Source organism: Neoarius graeffei, chromosome 4, assembly GCF_027579695.1.
Source record: "Neoarius graeffei isolate fNeoGra1 chromosome 4, fNeoGra1.pri, whole genome shotgun sequence".
Taxonomy (NCBI): Eukaryota; Metazoa; Chordata; class Actinopteri; order Siluriformes; family Ariidae; genus Neoarius; species Neoarius graeffei.
Window position 1 is genome coordinate 40,651,785 of NC_083572.1, and position 22,425 is coordinate 40,674,209.

Genomic DNA, 22,425 nt, shown 5'->3' on the forward strand with positions numbered 1-22,425 from the left:
TTTCTAGCTAAATGAGGTTTTGCTTGTTGGGCAATTATGTCTTATAATAAGGGTGGCTAGATGAAAATAGACAAATAAACTTCCTAAGATTTTTATTTTTTGCAGTGAAACTATTATGGCATGTTACAAAAAGTCAGAGTCCTCGTCTCTAATTGACGAGTCCTGATGCAGTTAATGCACGAGTCCGAGTCGAGTCAGGAATACGAGTCGGACTCGAGTACTACAAGCCTGCAGTGAGAGGAAATGTTCCAGGGAGTTTTTTTTTTTAAAAGTCAGAAATTAATGTGTGCGGATTAGCAAAAATAAATTCCCGGCAACAATGCACAACATGCGCAATATGACTGTACACAGACTACCTACATTTTCTCTGCGCAATCATTTGAGCTATATTTAACTCTGGGACTCTTTATTGCTGTCGTCTCACCAAACAGTCTCTCCTTTATTGTTTACCAAATGCCCTCTTGCTCCACTTTTCTGCACAATAAACAAGCACTGGTTCTGCTTCCATGTACGGCATTCCACAAGGAAAGAAGCAATAAGAAGAAATAAAGTCCAAATCAACCCAAACCGTAGACTGAAAACATATACAAACACGTGCGCATTCATACTGTGCATTATTGGTAAGGATACGACGCTACAATTTTTACCACCTCTATACACTCACTGGCAACTTTATTAGGAACACCCATCCATCCACCTGCTGTTTTGTGCAGTTCTCTAATCAGCCAATCCCTTGACAGCAGCACGATGCATCAAATCACGCAGATACAAATCTTCAGTTAATGTTCACTTGGTTGGGATAGTATCAAAAGGCTCTCTCATACCGAGCAGAGCCACGCCCCACCAAGCCGGGTAAGTAAAAAACAAACGGCTTAACAGGTTCTCTTTGGCGGCACGGTGGTGTAGTGGTTAGCGCTGTCACCTCACAGCAAGAAGGTCCTGGGTTCAAGCCCAGCGGCCGGCGAGGGCTTTTCTGTGCGGAGTTTGCATGTTCTCCCCGTGTCCGCGTGGGTTTCCTCTGGGTGCTCCGGTTTCCCCCACAGTCCAAAAACAGGCAGTTAGGTTGACGTGGGGCGGCCTTGGGCTGAGGTGCCCTTGAGCAAGGTACCGAACCCCTGACTGCTCCCCGGGCACTCTGGTGTAGCTGCCCACTGCTCTGGGTGTGTGCGCATGTGTGTTCACTGCTTCATCATCTCTAGCTGCTTTATCCTGTCCTACAGGGTCGCAGGCAAGCTGGAGTCTATCCCAGCTGACTACGGGCGAAAGGCGGGGTACACCCTGGACAAGTCGCCAGGTCATCACAGGGCTGACACATAGACACAGACAACCATTCACACTCACATTCACACCTACGGTCAATTTAGGCCCTGTCCACACGGCAACGGATTCAGGTGAATCCGATACAATTGTTTATCGTTTAGGCCTGGCGTCCACACGGCACTGGCGTTTTGGGTGCCCCAAAACGCAATCTTTTGAGAACGGGTTCCAGAGTGGAAAGATCTGGCAACGTTGCCGTTGCGAAGTCGTCTGGATGAGTAGAACGGATTTGTTTACGATGACGTCACAACCACATGACTGTCAGTGCTTCACGCCGGGTAGAAGTGTAACGAACTCGATGCGAGTTGTCAACAAATCCTATAACTTGGTTCATGAAACGCGCTTACAAAATATTTTCACTGTGAATATTTATTGTGTAATGGTGCAAAGTGAGAGAGAGAGAGAGAGAGAGAGAGAGAATAGCCCTTAGGGCAGAGTCAATCCCGCCAGCAAAAATAGGGAAAAAAAGGAGCGATCTCACCTCTTCAGATGTTGGTTTAAGTCCGACAATACATTCCTCAAAAAGGGCGTAGAAGAACAAATTAATCCATCAACGTGTAGCATTCAATTTATTCCGGATCATTAAAGACGCCGCCTTCCGCGTAGAATCATACGTCAGCCTCGCCGCCATATTGGATAGGTCAAAGCGGAGAATAAAGATGCCTCATTCATGTGCTGCGTTTAACTGTACCAACAGGTTCACCGTCCAAACAAGATCACATGGGATTACCTTTCACAGGTGAGACTGGAAAAATACTTTTCATTGTATTTGGTCATTATAATGTAATTTTACGAACAGATTTTCCTGACTTTGTGGCTAATATGAAGTCTCGTGCATAATAGTTTATGCGCATGCGTCCTTACTTCTTCTATTGTTCTGGTGTCTCCGAAGGGACCGTCTTACAGCGCCCCTAGAGGTGTGGCATGTGTATTGCATCGTTTCCAGCAAGCGTTGTGTTGCCATATGGACCTGATATTTTACTGATCGTTGCCCATTTGGACGCGATATATTTTTAAATAACATCTCGTTGCCGTTGTCGTGTGGATGTAGCCTTAGAGTCACCAGTTAACCTAACCTGCATGTCTTTGGACTGTGGGGGAAACCGGAGCACCCGGAGGAAACCCACGCGGACACGGAGAGAACATGCAAACTCCGCACAGAAAGGCCCTCGCCGGCCACGGGGCTCGAACCCAGACCTTGTTGTGAGGCAACAGCGCTAACCACTACACCACCGTGCCGCCCCTGAAGTGTGCATGTGACAAATAAAGATTGCTTCTTCTTCTTCTTCTAATATCAGAATGGGAAAAACTGTGATCTCTGTGACTTTCACTAGCAACGACAGGCCATTTTTTAAAGTAGTTGCCATAGTGTATCAAATTAAACAGCGTGATGATCCGTATTGAAAACTTGTTTAATTTTGTAAATAAGTCTTTTTTTAAAAAAAAGTTATGAACATTTGAAAATTCAGTGTTTAATAAAAATTTTCATTTCTGTCCATTGTCCCGGTCACAAACCAGCAATCAGTTTCCATTGGTTTCATTTTCCATTCATGAGAAAAAAGAAAAAAAAAAAAAAAAACTCAATAAGAAATTAACAAACCAAAAAGCCAAAAATACAGATGTAGAATTTTGAGCATCAGGGTAAGAATTACAGATAAACGCCTCTTCTTGTAGATCACGATTATGCACCTAGAAGGCTTAAAAGTAATACATCAGTGAAATCAGTCCGTCCTTTGTGTTTAAACATAAAAGCCAGAATTGAGTGGGGATGTTCACTTTAAATTGTGGGCACCGAGCATGACTAATGACGGTGGTGTTCGAATGTGCTGTCTATAAGAGGGTCAAACTTTTGCTCATTCTCTTCAAAACAGTATTACTCATGTTGATACACCTTCGCGTTTTTTCTCCATCACAAAAACATGAGGAAAATCATTGATTTTTAGGACGGATACACAATTTTCCTCAGTGATCCGACCTTTCGCTTTTGATAAAAGCGTTCAGACGATTTTATTGGAAAAATCAAGTCAACGTGAGAGATTCGACCACTAGGTAGGAATCATGAGTTTCAAGCTGATTGAACCAACAATGAGCGAGCTGGAAACAACAACAAAACACACACCGGTGATGAATATCACTAAAAAAAAAAAACAAGATGGCGGCGCCTGTGAGTTTGGTGTCTTGCATTACATAACGCAACGTTAAAAAATGCTTAAAGTAAAAGCTCATCACAACGCCGCACAAAATTAACAATAGCTCAATATATTCCGTAAATGTTATTTATTCTTGACTCGACACTAGTTTTATGTAGATTAAACACTTTTAAATGTCTTTAAAGGTCAAATGAAAGCATGCAGTTCTCCCATACAAACGTATGGGAGGTTCATCAGCGCGGCAGTGCACCATCAAGCCTGCTTTCACTGTGGCATGGGTGTTGGTTTGAGCCAGATGGACTGGTTTGAGTGTTGCAGAAACTGCTGATCTCCTGGGGTTTTTGCACACACAACAGTCTTTAGAGTTTACACAGAATGGTGCGAAAAACAAGAAACATTGAGTGAGCGGCAGTTCTGTGGGTGGAAACCAACGTCTTGTTGATAAGAGAGGTCAGAGGAAAATGGCCAGATTGGTTCGAGTTGCCAGGAAGGAACTCCTATAGTACAACCCTGATTCCAAAAAAGTTGGGACAGAGTACAAAATGTAAATAAAAACGGAATGCAATGATGTCGAAGTTTCAAAATTCCATATTTTATTCAGAATAGAACATAGATGACATATCAAATGTTTAAACTGAGAAAATGTATCATTTAAAGAGAAAAATTAGGTGATTTTAAATTTCATGACAACAACACATCTCAAAAAAGTTGGGACAAGGCCATGTTTACCACTGTGAGACATCCCCTTTTCTCTTTACAACAGTCTGTAAACGTCTGGGGACTGAGGAGGCAAGTTGCTCAAGTTTAGGGATAGGAATGTTAACCCATTCTTGTCTAATGTGGGATTCTAGTTGCTCAACTGTCTTAGGTCTTTTTTGTCGTATCTTCCGTTTTATGATGCGCCAAATGTTTTCTATGGGTGAAAGATCTGGACTGCAGGCTGGCCAGTTCAGTACCCGGACCCTTCTTCTACGCAGCCATGATGCTGTAATTGATGCAGTATGTGGTTTGGCATTGTCATGTTGGAAAATGCAAGGTCTTCCCTGAAAGAGACGTCGTCTGGATGGGAGCATATGTTGCTCTAGAACCTGGATATACCTTTCAGCATTGATGGTGTCTTTCCAGATGTGTAAGCTGCCCATGACACACGCACTAATGCAACCCCATACCATCAGAGATGCAGGCTTCTGAACTGAGCGCTGATCACAACTTGGGTCGTCCTTCTCCTCTTTAGTCTGAATGACACGGCGTCCCTGATTTCCATAAAGAACTTCAAATTTTGATTCGTCTGACCACAGAACAGTTTTCCACTTTGCCACAGTCCATTTTAAATGAGCCTTGGCCCAGAGAAGACGTCTGAGCTTCTGGATCATGTTTAGATACGGCTTCTTCTTTGAACTATAGAGTTTTAGCTGGCAACGGCGGATGGCACGGTGAATTGTGTTCACAGATAATGTTCTCTGGAAATATTCCTGAGCCTATTTTGTGATTTCCAATACAGAAGCATGCCTGTATGTGATGCAGTGCCGTCTAAGGGTCCAAAGATCACGGGCACCCAGTATGGTTTTCTGGCCTTGACCCTTACGCACAGAGGCCAAGTTTACATTAGACCGTATCTGTCTCGTTTTCTTCGCAGATGCACTGTCCATTTACATTAAAACGCCTGGAAACGCCGGGAAACGGGAATCCGCCAGGGTCCACGTATTCAATCCAAATCGTGTCTGGTCCGGTGCTGTGTAAACATTGAGAATACGCGGATACGCTGTGCTGAGCTCTAGCTGGCATCGTCATTGGACAATGTCACTGTGACATCCACCTTCCTGATTCGCTGGCGTTGGTCATGTGACGCGACTGCTGAAAAACGGCGCGGACTTCCGCCTTGTATCACCTTTCATTAAAGAGTATAAAAGTATGAAAATACTGCAAATACTGATGCAAATACTGCCCATTGTGTAGTTATGATTGTCTTTAGGCTTGCCATCCTTCCACTTGCAAGTGGTAAGTGATATGCGCTGGGATCACACACACAGCGGCTCAGTCCCAAATCGTGGCTCGTGCACTTCACTCGCGCGCTCTGTGAGCTGCGCAGGGCCGGAGTGCGCACCCTCCAGAGGGCACTCGCTGTTCAGGGCGGAGTGATTTGGAGCGCAGGATGCCTGCGGAGCCGAGCGTATCCGTGTATTGGTGTTGCTGTGTGCACGCGAATCGTGTATTGGTGTTGCTGTGTGCACACTAATCGTTTTAAAAACGTTAATCTGATGATCCGCTGATACGGTCTAATGTAAACTTGGCCAGAGATTCTTCCAGATTCTCTGAATCTTTTGATGATATTATGCACTGTAGATGATATGTTCAAACTCTTTTTTACACTGTCGAACTCCTTTCTGATATTGCTCCACTATTTGTCGGCGCAGAATTAGGGGGATTGGTGATCCTCTTCCCATCTTTACTTCTGAGAGCCGCTGCCACTCCAAGATGCTCTTTTTATACCCAGTCATGTTATTGACCTATTGCCAATTGACCTAATGAGCTGCAATTTGGTCCTCCAGCTGTTCCTTTTTTGTACCTTTAACTTTTCCAGCCTCTTATTGCCCCTGTCTCAACTTTTTTGAGATGTGTTGCTGTCATGACATTTCAAACGAGCCAATATTTGGCATGAAATTTCAAAATGTCTCACTTTCAACATTTGATATGTTGTCTATGTTCTATTGTGAATACAATATCAGTTTTTGAGATTTGTAAATTATTGCATTCCGTTTTTATTTACAATTTGTACTTTGTCCCAACTTTTTTGGAATCGGGGTTGTAAATCACTCTTTACAACTGTGGTGAGCAGAAAAGCATCTCAGTACGCAACAGCAGAAGATCACATTGGGTTCCACTGCTGCCAGGCAAGAACAGGAATCTTAGGCTGTGTTTGAAATCACTCACTCACTCATTCACTACTCCCTACTCACTATCTAGGGAGTTCTATATCGAGGACTATATAGTGAGCTCATTGGTAAAATGAAAAAACACTTTAACACTACACTGCCGTGTCATTATTTACGTCATTACTGTCGCACAGTTACCGGTAAAACGTGCCAGATCAGTCGGCTGGTGGGTTTTCAAAATAATAAATACATGCATGTATTTTTGTGATAAATCCGTATTATACTGAGCGCATTTCCAACATTAATAAATGCAAAGTACTTTGTGTCTGCTGTATCTTTCAGTTCTTTTAAATTAAGGCTGAATACTTCCTTCTTTGCCGCTGCATTTTATTCAATCAAATTTGAGGCTTTGGATTAATTCCTCGCTCTGCACTGAAACTTCTTGTAGTTTACCCGTCTTATTCTATTTTAGATTATTTTCTATTCTCTTACTATTTTTAATTGTACTTCAATGTCCATTTACCATGCATTTTTTCCTCCGTCCATTCACCCAAACACACTTATTTTTTCTTTTAGCGTGGCTGCAATGCATGATGGCAGTGTTGTAGTCGAGGCACTAAACCTCGAGTCAGAGTCCAGTCTCGAGCCCCCAGTGTTCAAGTCCAAGTCATAAAAAAAAAACTGAGTCAAGTCCGAGTCCAAGACTCCAACCGCATCATTTGACGGTGGCTGTTTTAGCACCATTAACATTAGTTTGTTCCTGAACATGACGTGTGAACAGGTGAATGTGCTTCTCTTTGTCAGGGAGTGTGAAGTATTCTGTCAGAAATGGTTGGGAGACGGATGTAAGTGCAGAAGGTGTGTTTATTAATACGAGTGAAGACGGTACACAATCCAGAACGGCAGGCAAAATCGTAAAACGGTGAAACGGGCAACAGGTCGAGTGAGGCACAAACAGGCTATCGTAGACTCGGCAGAATCCAAGACGAGAAACAGGAAATCAGGGATCAGGAAACCAAACAAAGAAATAAGGCTCGGTAACGTGTCAGCAATGCAACTCAATACTTCGCAAAGTAAGTGCGTTTTCACAGTTTTTAATATAGGCCTGCTGTTTGCGCCTTAATCCTGTGCAGGCGTGAGTCATTTACGGTGCGCTCGAGAGTCTGTCTGATGCACGCGCCAAGGTGTGCAGGTGTGACCCTCTTGCACAACATTAGTACAAAAACTAATATAGATATAAATATGGCAAATTATTATGGCACGTTACAAAAAATAAAGAAAAAATCCGAGTCCTCATCTCCAATTTACGAGTCCGAATGCAGTTAATGCACAAGTCCAAGTCGAGACACGAGTCCTTAAAACTAGGGCACGAGTCAGATTTGAGTACTACAAACCTGCATGATACGAGTCCGCTATATAGGGTGTAATAATTCTCACTATACATTCGGACAGCACTACAAAATGGCAAACTCCATGGATCTCCAGCTACCTCACGGACAGGCCGCAGTACGTCAGGCTGAAGGACATCACATCTGACACTGTGATTAGCAGCACCGGAGCACCCCAGGGCACCGTGCTGGCTCCTCTTCTCTTCACCCTGTACACCGCGGACTTCTGCTACAACTCAGAGCTGTGTCACATTCAGAAGTTTGCCGATGACACAGCCATCGTTGGGTGTATCAGTGACGACAGAGAGGAGGAGTATAGGAGCCTGGTGAGGGACTTTGCTGTGTGGTGCAACAGGAACCATCTGCAGCTCAACACCTCGAAGACCAAGGAGCTGGTCGTTGACTTTGGGAGGTCCAGACCAAGGTCACGACCAGTTCTGATCGAGGGAGTCGAGGTGGAGGCTGTGGATTCCTACAAGTACCTTGGGCTGTGGCTGGACAGCAAGCTGGACTGGACTTTGCAACACCAAAACACTTATACAGGAAGGGACAGAGCAGGCTATATTTCCTTCGGAGGCTGCGGTCCTTTAACATCTACAGGAAACTCTTGTGGATGCTCGATCAGTCTGTGGTCGCCAGTGTCCTGTTTTACACCGTGGTGTGCTGGGGGGCAGCACATCCAAGAAGGACACATCCAGGCTGGACAAACTGATCAGGCGGGCTGGCTCTGTGGTCAGCATGAAGCTGGAGACTCTGGTGACGGTGGCAGAGAAGAGATCTATGGACAAACTATTGAACATCATGGACGATGCCAGTCACCCTCTGCACACCGTCATCAGCAACCAGAGGAGCCTGTTCAGTGACGGAACGCTCCTTCCCAAGTGCAGGACGAACAGACTTAAAGACTCCTTTGTCCCTCACGCCATCACACTGTACAACTCCTCTCTAGGGGGAGGAGGGGTAACAGGAGGACAGAGGATGGGAAGGAACAGTAGCCTAGCCCAACAATAAGCAATACCAGACAATGTGCAATATCTCTCCTGCCGCCCCCCCCTTCCCCCCCTCCTTCCCCATATGTTATTCTTTTTATATTTGTATATGTAAATAATTTATTTTAATTTATCTAGAAGTTTTCTCTATTTCTTTTCTCTGTTTATCTGTAATGATGCTGCTAGAATCTTAATTTCCCTGAGGGAACCCACCCAAAGGGATCAATCAAGTTTTATCTAATCTAATCTAATCTAATCTAATCTAATCTAATCTAATCTAATCTAATCTCACTATATCATGAGTAGGGAGTGATTTCGGACACAGGGTTAGACTCAAGAACAAGTTCCTATTAAAGGGGTACTGAAGTCATTTTTAAACTTGCTTTATTTCTTAATTAACGTGTTATTCAATTACATTTTCGGTTTTAGTAACCTTACATCGTGACTCGGATTGGGAATCCATCCATCCATCCGTTATCCTGTTCTACAGGGTCGCAGGCAAGCTGGAGTCTATCCCAGCTGACTACGGGCGAAAGGCGGGGTACACCCTGGACAAGTCGCCAGGTCATCACAGGGCTGACACATAGACACAGACAACCATTCACACTCACATTCACACCTACGGTCAATTTAGAGTCACCAGTTAACCTAACCTGCATGTCTTTGGACTGTGGGGGAAACCGGAGCACCCGGAGGAAACCCAAGCGGACACGGGGAGAACATGCAAACTCCGCACAGAAAGGCCCTCACTGGCTGCTGGGTTTGAACCTGGAACCTTCTTGCTGTGAGGCGACAGCGCTAACCACTACACCACCGTGCCACCCATCACCGTCGCTTATCCGCACGATCTTCACGAGACTTGTGCGAGACTTCAAACCGTGAAATGTCAGCCAGGTGTCAGTGCCGCCATTTTGAAAACTGTTTTTCCAAATGAAATATAGCACAAAACGAGTTTAAATGACGATTACTGCCTACTTTTTTCAAACTTTCCTGATTGCTATCAAAACAAAGAAAACTTCCGGCTTGATTACGTCAGCATTCGAAAGAGGGCGCGCGCGTCTTTTGACGACGTTGGCAGATGTCGGTCGCTTTGGTTTCCGCTGTACGTTTTACTTCCGTCCTACGATGTCTTGCACAGGTCTCGACGAATCTCGTTGGACTGAGATATTACATAGCACTCATAACTTGCTATAGCAGTGACAAAATGGCTATCAAAAATGCATTCCTATATTTAATAAAATGAGATAAATAGAATTTTGATAATAAAACATTTGCCTTCAGTTCTCCTTTAAAAGTGGCCGGTGAGTGTATGCTTCCAGATCTTTAGTGGTTGAACATAAAAAGTCATCAAAACAGTCATCTTTGTGAAGAAGAGATGGAATGTCATGTAATGTGAATCCTATTGCTGTTGACCACTGTATACTGTACCAACTAATCGCAGGCAATAAACCAACCGGCGAACAAAGTACCTGACTTGTTCTGAGCTTTGCTTAAAGGTCCCATGGCATGGTGGTTTGTTGATGCTTTAAACGGGCTCGTGGAGGTTTCCGGATGTTATATCCGTAGCCTTTCTCGAAATGAACCCTCGGCATGTAAATATAGCCTCCTGGGAGAAAGCCCCATTTCAGCGCTTTTCCCTGTGCGTCATTTTGCTAATGAGAAGCAGGAGGCGGGGAAGGGTAGAGGGTGGGGGCGGGCCATGGGGGGAGGGGGAGGGGCTTGACCAAGCTGCGCGCACACACATACTCGCTGCTATCAGCGCCTGTAGCCACGCTGCTAAGACAAAACCCCGTTCTCCCTCGGACTCCTTTCGTAAACTCAACGTGACACAGAGCACAGACAGTGAGAGTGTTCGGAGTGGTAGTTTACGAACGTATAATACCCTAGGCTTGAACACGCACTCCATAACCAAAGAGGATAGAAGCAGCAACTACAGCAACATATCGCTTATCCAACAGAAGACATGCATTGCGGAGCAATAGTCAAACATAAGCTCATAAGTTACAGTCAATTTCCAGACTAAACTCAGTTTAACAGAGCATGCTGCATGCTCTTTAGTTTTGTAGCGCAGAGTACCTGGCTAACTGCAGGAAGCGGTTAGCTGCACAGCTAATGTAGCCATTGCAAGGCTAACGCACCGATTTTAAAACACGGCAAAACGACTTAACAGTTATACACTTACTTGTTCGGTGTTTGTGGCTGATGCGGCAGGGACGCTTGGTACGGACCCAGGCTTCAGTGACAGTTGATGTGCAAAACCTGCCCTGTACTGTCCCAAGTTGTGGAAACATTCCTCAGGTAAAATGCTTCCGACAAACATACACCGTCTTAGGTAGACTCGACGGCGTATTATTGGAGTAAATAAAATTAAGCCACTGCGTCTTCAGGGGCTCTCCCGTCGGCAGTAAAAACAGACTCTTTTCTGTGTTGTCACATCCATGTACAGCGCAATTTCCATGTTTCGCTCGCTTAGGTGATGCCATGTTGTTGTGTCCTCTATGGTCTCCTCACTACAACTGGGCGGGGCAATCCATACAGTGGGTGGGAATCCAGAGGGGGGGCGTGGGGATCATCTCCCTTGCTGACGTAGTAAAGGGAAGAGTTTCTCAACGCGCCGTTTTGACGCGCCATTCTCAAATGTTGGGCATAGTTTGGTTTACACATTATGAAATTTCTAGCCACTGGGGTGACTTAAGAAGGTCAGAGGAACTCATTTTAACGTTAAAAAACCTCAGAAAGGGAAAATTTCATGCCATGGGACCTTTAAGAAGAGCAATAAACGAGCCACAAAGTAACTCTGGTGTCATCTTCCCCATCGAACCCACCACACGACGTGCTGTATTATAAGTTAATGACGCATACAAATCACAGTGCATACCTGCTTTGGAGTAAAATCGACTGTTCGTCTCCTGTGATGACAAAAGGAATTGCCCTCGGAAAGACACTGTGAGGCGGGGAGTTAGCGAAGAGTTAACAGGAGCTAATGAGCTCGCTCGAAACCAGTGCAGCGAGGTGTTCGCTTTCTAATGAGCCACGGCCGTGCTAATCCAGCAGCTAAAAAGCCCTTTAATTGCCATCATTTACAAGCATTAAACCAACATGCTCCGGATAAGCTCACTGCACACATCCTAAATGTATTTACACAGACAGAGTTACCCCTCTCCTTCCCTCCCTCCCTCCCTCCCTCCCTCCCTCCCTCGCTCTCCTACTTCTGCTGCTTTTTCTCTCAGCCAGACACTTTGATTTAAAGATTACTCTTCCCATAGAGATATCAAAGTCAAAAGTGTGTACTCTGCAAAGCCAGTGCTCTCTGTGAAGTCTGTCTCCACCTCCCCCCCCCCCCCCCCCCCTCTCTCTCTCTGACAGAAGCGGTTAGATATCCATGCGTGAGCTGAAGTAAATCTGTTGACTTTACTAAGAGTAAAAACTCCTTTAGCCATCACACTCCGCAGGACATGGACAGATTTCTGCACGCTCAGTTCTGACGGTTTCCTCACGTCACTCGCCATGTTGTCTTTGTGCCTGTGATGTCAATGTACATAAACACTCCTTCATTCAGTTTCATCAATCTTGTTTAAAAAAAAAAAAAAAGGACGGTACTCTTCCTCCTGCCAGCGAGTGGACAAATTCTTCTTCAATAGGAAAGCAAAGCAGTTCAGCTCTTATTAGGGCCACACAAGAGAATGAATGGAGGAAGAAAGGCAGACTCCAGTGAGGTCTTGACCCACGACTTGACCTCTGGTGCTGTTTGAAAACCACTCAAGGGCCTCATTGTGACACAGTCCTGCTGTGGGGAGAGACTGACAGAAGGAGAGGAAGATACAGAACATGAAAACTCACCACTCTGGAAAATGTGAGCGGCGTCCTGCACTGCTGTCGTGATCAGAGAGAAGTGCCGGTACAACGGGTAACACAGCACCCTGCGGCCAAATGACACGAGCACCTCGTGTAGAGAGTGATACGTCTGGAAAAAAAAAAAAAACACGCACACACATTTGTCTTTGTCTTGTAAAGATCTTCCATTGACTATTATTAATACTACGCCTATGCTTTACCCTCAGTGCCCCAGAAAAAAAACAAAAAAACAAGAGTGCTCTGAGAGCACAATATCCCCCGCTGGCAATGATGCCATAACTCTGGTAAAATGTGACTGAATTGAACGAAATTACGATAGGTGTATTACCGACATATACCAAAGAATCCTGCCAAGTTTCACGAAATTCCTCCAAAAATTGTGAGAGGAGTTGATTTCAGAAGGTGAGTACCCTTCCCAGGACAGACAGATGGACATCGCTACGACTAAAGCCTAGGTCACAACTGGACGTACGATTTTTTGGCCGTGCAATTTTTGGCGTTTCCCCAAATCGCTGTTTTTTTTTTGTTCATGGAGAAAGACGCACGTTGGCCGCAAGTTTGTCTTGCAACCTGAAAAAACCGTAAGTGCCCGTAGAGTTTGTTTGACATGACAAAGAACCTCTGCGGCCGGTCTACGGCTCGAAAATCAGCACATCACATGCGCGCCCTCCATGCGTTTCTTGCACGTAGACCGGCCGTAGGAGCACGTACGGCCGGTTGTGACCGAGGCTATAATCCCCCTTCGGGCCTTTTGGCCAGTGGGGGATAATAAAATTCGTGAGGGAAGTTGATTTCAGAAAGCAAGCACACCTTGATGAAATTGCCAAAGTACAAGTTTGTTAATAATCAAGCGCAGAACTCTGGGAAAATTTGCCCAAATTAAACGAAATTTCAATCTGCGTATAACGGTCATATAACAAAGGCTTCTGCCAAGTTTGGTGAAATTCCTCCACAAATTGTGAGAGGAGTTGATTTCAGAAGACCCTCATGAAACTGTCAAAGTACAAGTTATTTAATCAAGGGTCAAAACTCTGGGAAATTTTTCCCAAATGAAATTAAATCGCAATATGCGTATTAGCATCATATAACAAGGCCTTTTGCCAAGCTTCGAGAAATTCGTCCACAAATTGTGAGAGGAGTCGATGTCAGAAGGAAAACACACTCAAGAAATTGTCAAAAAGTATAATTTTGTTAATCGAGGGCTATAACTCTGGTAAAATGTGACTGAATTGAACGAAATTGCAATATGCGTATTACCAACATATAACAAAGAATCCTGCCAAGTTTCATGAAATTCCTCCAAAAATTGTGAGAGGAGTTGATTTCAGAAGGCGAGTACCCTTCCCAGGACAGACAGATGGACATCGCTACGACTAAAGCCTAGGTCACAACCGGACGTACGATTTTTTGGCCGTGCAATTTTTGGCGTTTCCCAAATCGCTGTGTTTTTTTGGTTCGTGGAGAAAGATGCACGTTGGCCGTAAGTTTGTCTTGCAACCTGAAAAAACCGTAAGTGCCCGTAGAGTTTGTTTGACATGACAAAGAACCTCTGCGGCCGGTCTGCGGCTCGAAAATCAGCACGTCACACGCGCACCCTCCATGCGTTTCTTGCACGTAGACCGGCCGTAGGAGCACGTACGGCCGGTTGTGACCGAGGCTATAATCCCCCTTCGGGCCTTTTGGCCAGTGGGGGATAATAAAATTCGTGAGGGAAGTTGATTTCAGAAAGCAAGCACACCTTGATGAAATTGCCAAAGTACAAGTTTGTTAATAATCAAGCGCAGAACTCTGGGAAAATTTACCCAAATTAAACAAAATTTCAATATGCGTATAACTGTCATATAACAAAGGCTTCTGCCAAGTTTGGTGAAATTCCTCCACAAATTGTGAGAGGAGTCGATTTCAGAAGACCCTCATGAAACTGTCAACGTACAAGTTATTTAATCAAGGGTCAAAACTCTGGGAAAATTTTCCCAAATGAAATTAAATCGCAATATGCGTATTAGCGTCATATAACAAGGCCTTTCGCCAAGCTTCGAGAAATTCGTCCACAAATTGCGAGAGGAGTCGATGTCAGAAGGTAAACACTCAAGAAATTGTCAAAAAGTATAATTTTGTTAATTGAGGGCTATAACTCGGGTAAAATGTGACTGAACTGAACGAAATTGCAATATGCATATTACCGACATATAACAAAGAATCCTGCCAAGTTTCATGAAATTCCTCCAAAAATTGTGAGAGGAGTTGATTTCAGAAGGTGAGCACCCTTCCCAGGATGGATGTACAGACAGACATCGCTACGACATAATCCCCCTTCGAGCCTTTCGGCCAGCAGGGGATTAAAAAACAAACAAACAAAAAAAACCACACCTTTTGGCTTTTTTTTTTTAGCCCAATACATCCTCGGTCTCCAATAAAAGCTGCATTAAATAAAAATAAAATAATTCACGGTGACCAGCCAAATATCCCCACATCCATTACCTCCTCAGCTGTCCACACACACAACGTTCCGAATTCATCCACTCACTTAAGGCTGATCATGAACTTGCCCTGGCCAATAAAAGCTGCTCATAGTTTTCGCCGAGCCCCTTGCTTCCTCTGTCAATTTCTTTCCCTCTTGCACTAAACACTTGACTCGTAACTGCAGCAATTAGTGCTCTAATTACTCCTAACGACCCAGTGGTTTATTGAAGGGGTAAACACAAGAGCCACTCTTAAACACCTTCTGACAGCTTAAAATCAGCAGGGTTTAAAAATCTGACATTATCTATGATGCTAGACATGGGGGGGGGGGGGGGGGACGTTGCATCTTCCACCACCCCCACCCTCCCAGTTCTTTTCTTTCAGCGGCTTGTTAAGAATGCGCCCCAAGTCGTTGTAGTGTGTCATCGTAGCTCATACACTCCCCTGGGCTATTAAACAGCGGTGTAAATAAACCAGCAGCGGGAGGCAGAGCCTAGAGATACTGTTAGGAGGCAACATTAGTCAGACAGAGTGGAGAGAGAGAGAGAGAGAGATGGAGATACAGAGGGCAGTTCCTTGACAGCCGGAGGAAGAGAGAAATTGAGGGCACAATAAAGTAAGAGATGGATGGATAGTCTGAGAGATAAGGCTGGCAATACAGCCAGATGACGAAAGAGATACCAAGGGAAGGAGAGACTGAGAGAGAGAAAAGGAGAAAAATATGGCATGGTGTGCGTGCGTGTGTGTGTTTTGGACGCAGCTGGAGGATGTCATTAGCTAGTCTCCATTATCAGAGTGCTGTCTTGGTACTGAGAGGAGTATTAGGTTACTCTCCTTCATTGTCACACTCACTGCACAAAGACGAAGGATTTAAAACGGCTGCCGCCCTGGCTCGCAGGCAGGAAATGCACATGAGTGCAAAAGTTTGCATACCTTTCTTACAAACCAAAGTTTCACAGAATATTGTTCCTTCAATATTAAAAAGTACCAAAACATGGGGACACTGCAAATGTGAAGATGTTTAAAGGTAGACTGCCTTTCAGATTTTTCAAGTGTAGGTCATAAAAATAATTTTCCCCGACGCTGTTATTTTTGTTTAGTGGACCGAAAGCTACTGAATTTGAATCACAGCCTTCTAATTTTATTTATTTAAAACAGTACAATTCATGAATTTAGGGCCACATGGCCCTAAATTCTCCGCTATTTTTTTCCTGCTTCACCATGATACAATACAAGATACTACTAGAAACAGAGCATTTTTATTGTTGCTTTTTGCAAATTTGATAAATAAAACAATCATTTCCTCTTCGAATGTAAACAAAACTGCAAAATGACTAGCAATTTGTGAAAAAATGCAATAATAATTTCAAAAAATAAAAAAATACGTTCTTACCATTAAATACTTTTATCCGTATTTTGCTGCTTTTTTGTATTGGGGGGGGGGGGGGGGGGGGGGTGTTTTCAAGTAGTTTTTTTTATTTCGTCCTTGGTTGGTTCAGCGACATGCTCCACCACTTTGTTTTTCTCTACCTCACAGCATATGAGCTGCTATCCTAATAGTAGAGTAGCCAACCAGAGTGCGTGACTGCTCATATCCAGTGAATGTGGATAGAATAATATAGTGATTTTCTTTTCTGAATGTGATATATTCTTTCATCTTCAGTATCAGCTTTACCCTTGGTCAGGATCTAGCCTGCAGAAATACTGGTACCTTTTAAATTCTCCTAAATACACCAAATAACCATGAGTGTGTGGACACCTGGGCCTTCGACAACAGATGGAAGCACACAATTGTCTAGAATGTCCTAGTACGCTGTAGTTTTACAATTTCCCTTTGATGGAGCTAATACGCCCAAACCTGTTCCAGCACGACAATGCTCCTGTGCACAAAGTGAGGTTCATGAAGAAGGCGTGGTTTGCCAAGGTTGGACAAGAAGAACGTGAGTGTCCTGCACAGAGCCCTGATCTGAACCACACTGAACACCTTCAGGATGAACTGGAAGGCCGACTGTGCACAAGGCCTTCTCACCTGGCATCACTGCCTTATGTCACACGAATGCTCATGTGGCCGTCACAAATCCTGACAGTCAAATATAATGGAAAGCCTTCTGAGGAAAGTGGAGGTTATTATAACAGCAAAGGGGAACTAAATATGGAATGGATATTCAAAAAAAGCACAAATGGCTGTGATGGTTCAGGGTCCATGTATTTTTGCCCATTTCAGCCCAAAATCTGGTTGCCTCTGCCAGGAGGTTCAGACTTGGCCATAGATCGAGCTTCAACAAGCTGATGAACCAAACATCTTTCCAGTCTTCAGACTGAACACCAGTGAAAACCTGTGGTTTGGTTTAAGAAGGAATCCCACATACACAAGCTTAAGAACGTGTGGACGCTTAAAAGGTTCTGAGGTTTCCATCCTCTCCAGTGCATGTGTGCAGCAATCAGCAACGTCGTGGATCCAAGTCACATGGCTCGGACTTGAGGCACAAATTTGCTGTTTTTTGACTTGACGGAATCAAACGAGACTTGCGACTCGACTTTGACATCAACGACATGGATTCGATCCTTTTGACTTGTTACATTTCAAAGCCAAAGATAGAAAAATCTGGCATTTAACAGTGTGCCAAGAAGCAACTGTTCCCCCAACAAACAATTAATTTATTTTCAGCAAATTACTACTGATCTTAAGTTCCAAGGCCAATGTACAAGCAGTCAAGACAACCAACCAACATGCACAAGACAATGATCAAGTTGAAACACTGCTCGTTCCCCGATGACAGAGGCCCTTTGTGGTAGCTATGCACCCCAAAGATCATAATCTTTGCCTATAAAGATGTTTGCAACAACAGCAAACGGGTTGCAGCATGCAGAACCTGCAGCTGAAGAATATCAACCTGAGACAGACAAGTACCATTAATCAACAACACAGTCAACACCTCATCTCATGCAAAATTAGAGTGAAATGCTCCGTTTTGATAGCTATGCATTTTTCAAATACCTATACATTTTCAGTGAGGTGTAAAATTTGTCAAGAAAGTAATGAACAAATTTAACACCAGAGTAATAATTAGTATAATACATTTACAGTGGTGCTTGAAAGTTTGTGAACCCTTTAGAATTTTCTATATTTCTGCATAAATACGACCTAAAACATCATCAGATTTTCACACAAGTCCTAAAAGTAGATAAAGAGAACCCAGTTAAACAAATGAGACAAAAATATTATACTTGGTCATTTATTTATTGAGGAAAATGATCCAATATTACATATCTGGGGGCAGCACGGTGGTGCAGTGGTTAGCGCTGTTGCCTCACAGCAAGAAGGTCCGGGTTCGAGCCCCGTGGCCGGCGAGGGCCTTTCTGTGCGGAGTTTGCATGTTCTCCCCGTGTCCGCGTGGGTTTCCTCTGGGTGCTCAGGTTTCCCCCACAGTCCAAAGACATGCAGGTTAGGTTAACTGGTGACTCTAAATTGACCGTAGGTGTGAATGTGAGTATGAATGGTTGTCTGTGTGTCAGCCCCGTGATGACCTGGCAACTTGTCCAGGGTGTACCCCGCCTTTCACCCGTAGTCAGCTGGGATAGGCTCCAGCTTGCCTGCGACCCTGTAGAACAGGATAAAGCAGCTAGAGATAATGAGATGACATTACATATCTGTGAGTGGCAAAAGTATGTGAACCTTTGCTTTCAGTATCTGGTGTGACCCCCTTGTGCAGCAATAACTGCAACTAAACATTTCCGGTAACTGTTGATCAGTCCTGCACACTGGCTTGGAGGAATTTTAGCCCATTCCTCCATACAGAACAGCTTCAACTCTGGGATGTTGGTGGGTTTCCTCACATGAACTGCTCGCTTCAGGTCCTTCCACAACATTTCCATTGGATTAAGGTCAGGACTTTGACTTGGCCATTCCAAAACATTAACTTTATTCTTTTTTTAACCATTCTTTGGTAGAACGACTTGTGAGCTTAGGGTCGTTGTCTTGCTGCATGACCCACCTTCTCTTGAGATTCAGTTCATGGACAGATGTCCTGACATTTTCCTTTAGAATTCACTGGTATAACTCAGAATTCATTGTCCCATCAATGATGGCAAGCCGTCCTGGCCCAGATGCAACAAAACAGGCCCAAACCGTGATACTACCACCACCATGTTTCACAGATGGGATAAGGTTCTTATGCTGGAATGCAGTGTTTTCCTTTCTCCAAACATAACGCTTCTCATTTAAACCAAAACGTTCTATTTTGGTCTCATTTGTACACAAAACATTTTTCCAATAGCCTTCTGGCTTGTCCACATGATCTTTAGCAAACTGCAGACAAGCAGCAATGTTCTTTTGGAGAGCAGTGGCTTTCTCCTTGCAACCCTGCCATGCACACCATTGTTGTTCAGTGTTCTCCTGATGGTGGACTCATGAACATTAGCCAATGTGAGAGAGGCCTTCAGTTGCTTAGAAGTTACCCTGGGGTCCTTTGTGACCTCGTTGATGATTACATGCCTTGCTCTTGGAGTGATCTTTGTTGGTCGACCACTCCTGGGGAGGGTAACAAAGGGCTTGAATATCCTCCATTTGTACACAATCTGTCTGACTGTGGATTGGTGGAGTCCAAACTCTTTAGAGATGGTTTTGTAACCTTTTCCAGCCTGATGAGCATCAACAACGCTTTTTCTGAGCTCCTCAGAAATCTCCTTTGTTCAGGCCATGATACACTTCCACAAACACGTGTTGTGAAGATCAGACTTTGATAGATCCCTGTTCTTTAAATAAAACAGGGTGCTCACTCACACCTGATTGTCATCCCATTGATTGAAAACACCTGACTCTAATTTCACCTTCAAATTAACTGCTAATCCTAGAGGTTCACATACTTTTGCCACTCACAGATATGTAATATTGGATCATTTTCCTCAATAAATAAATGACCAAGTATGATATTTTTTGTCTCATTTGTTTAACTGGGTTCTCTTTATCTACTTTTAGGACTTGTGTGAAAATCTGATGAATGTTTTAGGTCATATTTATGCAGAAATATAGAAAATTCTAAAGGGTTCACAAACTTTCAAGCACCAATGGGCACAAATTATGTAGGCTTTTGAAAATTGGTGTTAAAGTCAGGCTTGTAGTACTCGAGTCCGACTCGTGCCCTAATTTTAAGGACTCGTGACTTGACTTGCACTTGAGCACTGATGACTCGGACTCGTGCATTAACTGCATTCGGACTCGTAAATTGGAGACGAGGACGCGGATTTTTTCTTTATTTTTTATAACATGCCATAATAATTTGGCAGAAGATATTTATATCTACATTAATTTTTATACTAATTTTGTGTAAGAGAATGCGCATTCACCTGTTCATACGTCATGTTCAGGAACAAACTAACGTTAACGGCGCTAAAACGCCTGGAGAGAAGCTCCTAGGATTGTCCGCTTTGCTTATACAGACTTCTCGTGCAGTGGGAAAAAATACACTGCTATGTGTTCCATATGTAGAAGAACTGTTGAGGAGACAACGGGGACAACCTTAAACTTCAATCGTCATTTGGCAAGACTCCACCCGGAGAAGGAAGTGACACGCTATGTTCATTGCTCTGTTGATAGCGGGGCTGCTGAGCGCTGAACTAGGTAGTGTTAACCCTCTCTCATATTATTTGCCCTGTTGATAGTGGGCAGGGCTTGCTGAGCGCTGAACTAGCTAGTGTTAACCCTCTCTCATGTCATTTGCCCTGTTGATAGTGGGCGGGGCTTGCTGAACAAAGAACAAGCTTTTTATCTGTAACCTATTAACTAAAACGGGGCAGTCGAGCAGTAACGTTAGTCCGACACAGTAACAGAGACGCTTTCACATAAAGGCAGCAACAGCCACCGTCAAATGGTGCGGGTGGAGTCTTGTTCTCGGACTCGACTCGAAATTTTCTTTAATGATTTGGACTTGACTCGGAGTTTAACACTGGGGACTCGAGACTGGACTTGGACTCGAGGTTTAGTGACTCGACTACAACACTGGTTCAAGCACACAATGTCAAGTTACAGTAAAGTAACTTGACTTGAAAATTCATTGAAAAGATGTGAGGCGTACTTGTGAGTTGCAAAACAATGACTTGCTCCCACATCTGGAAACCACCCTTTTGTCAAAAACAATACACTCAAATGTGTATGAAAGAAAAAAAAAATCCAATGCTATTTGTATGTTTGAGGCCACACAAGGCCATCTTTAGCTTTTTCTTATCTATACTTCCTCTCCTGACGTAATCATGAAGGGAACAGTCTTAGTCACGCCATCTGTCTGCCTGTCAGATATACACACACACACACACACACACACACACACACACACACACACACACACACACACACCCCACTGCAAAGCAGCCAATTCTTACCATTCAGTCTCAAGCGGCCTTACATACCCTTACACAAACACATCCACTCACCCGCATGGCCAAAAATAGAGTTTTTACCCAATAACATCTGGAAGCACTCTGGGAATAGAATCATTGTGTGTGTAATTCAGCATCTGGTCAGACGTTTCTTGATCAATAGCTCCTTAATCCCCTGTCTGCAACTGCCCTCAGCTCACAACACTTACTTAAACGTAAAGGAATCACATTCCTGCGTCACCTAAAAAGTCCTGAACACAAAAGCAACTAGAAGGGCACTCGGTAGAGGGCGTACCTCTGCCAAGCCACGTGTTGTCAAGATCAAAATCACTTGAACATATGATAATACTAAAGCTGTACACCAAATTTCATTAAAATCCGTTCACTACTTTTTGAGTTACGCTGGGAACAAACAAACAAGAGGCGAAAACATGACCCCCTCCAACAAAATTGACAGAGGTAACAACTAGCCAATGTGCAGCGTGCTTCTCATTTGCTAGACTGTTCACTTACAGTCGATATAAAAAGTGTACACACCCCATTAAAATGATAGGTTTTTCTGATGTAAAAAAATGAGACCATGATAAATAATTTCAAAAAAAATTTTCCACCTTTAATGTGACCTATAACCTGTACAATTCAATTGAAAAACAAATATGTTAGGGGGAAAACATAAAAAATAAAAAAGCGTACAATAAGCTGGTTGCATAAGTGTGCACACCCTTACACTAATACTTTGTTAAAGCGCCTTTTGATTTAATTACAGCATTCAGTCTTTTTGGGTTCACACATGCCGTCAATTAAAATGACTCTGATTAACCCCAAATGAAGTTCAGACATTTCCTCAGTTGCATCCTCCAGCAAAAGCCAGCGTTCACAGAGAGCTTACAGAGCATCAAAGGGATCTCATTGTTGAAAGGTATCAGTAAGGAGAAGGGTTCAAAAAATTTCCATGGCATTAGATATACCATGGAGCACAGTGAACGCAGTCATCAAGAAGTGGAGAAAATATGGG

At 43.8% G+C, this 22,425-nt stretch overlaps 1 protein-coding gene across 2 annotated transcripts in view; it reads right to left on the reverse strand.

The window, feature by feature from the left end:
- shq1 (SHQ1, H/ACA ribonucleoprotein assembly factor) overlaps window positions 1–22,425 on the reverse strand; it is a 184,408-nt gene that overhangs the window by 38,838 nt on the left and 123,145 nt on the right. For both annotated transcript variants that reach the window (XM_060919254.1, XM_060919253.1), the window contains one exon: window positions 12,558–12,681. In XM_060919254.1, the coding sequence (XP_060775237.1) occupies window positions 12,558–12,681 (124 nt within the window). The remainder of the gene's footprint in view (window positions 1–12,557; window positions 12,682–22,425) is intronic.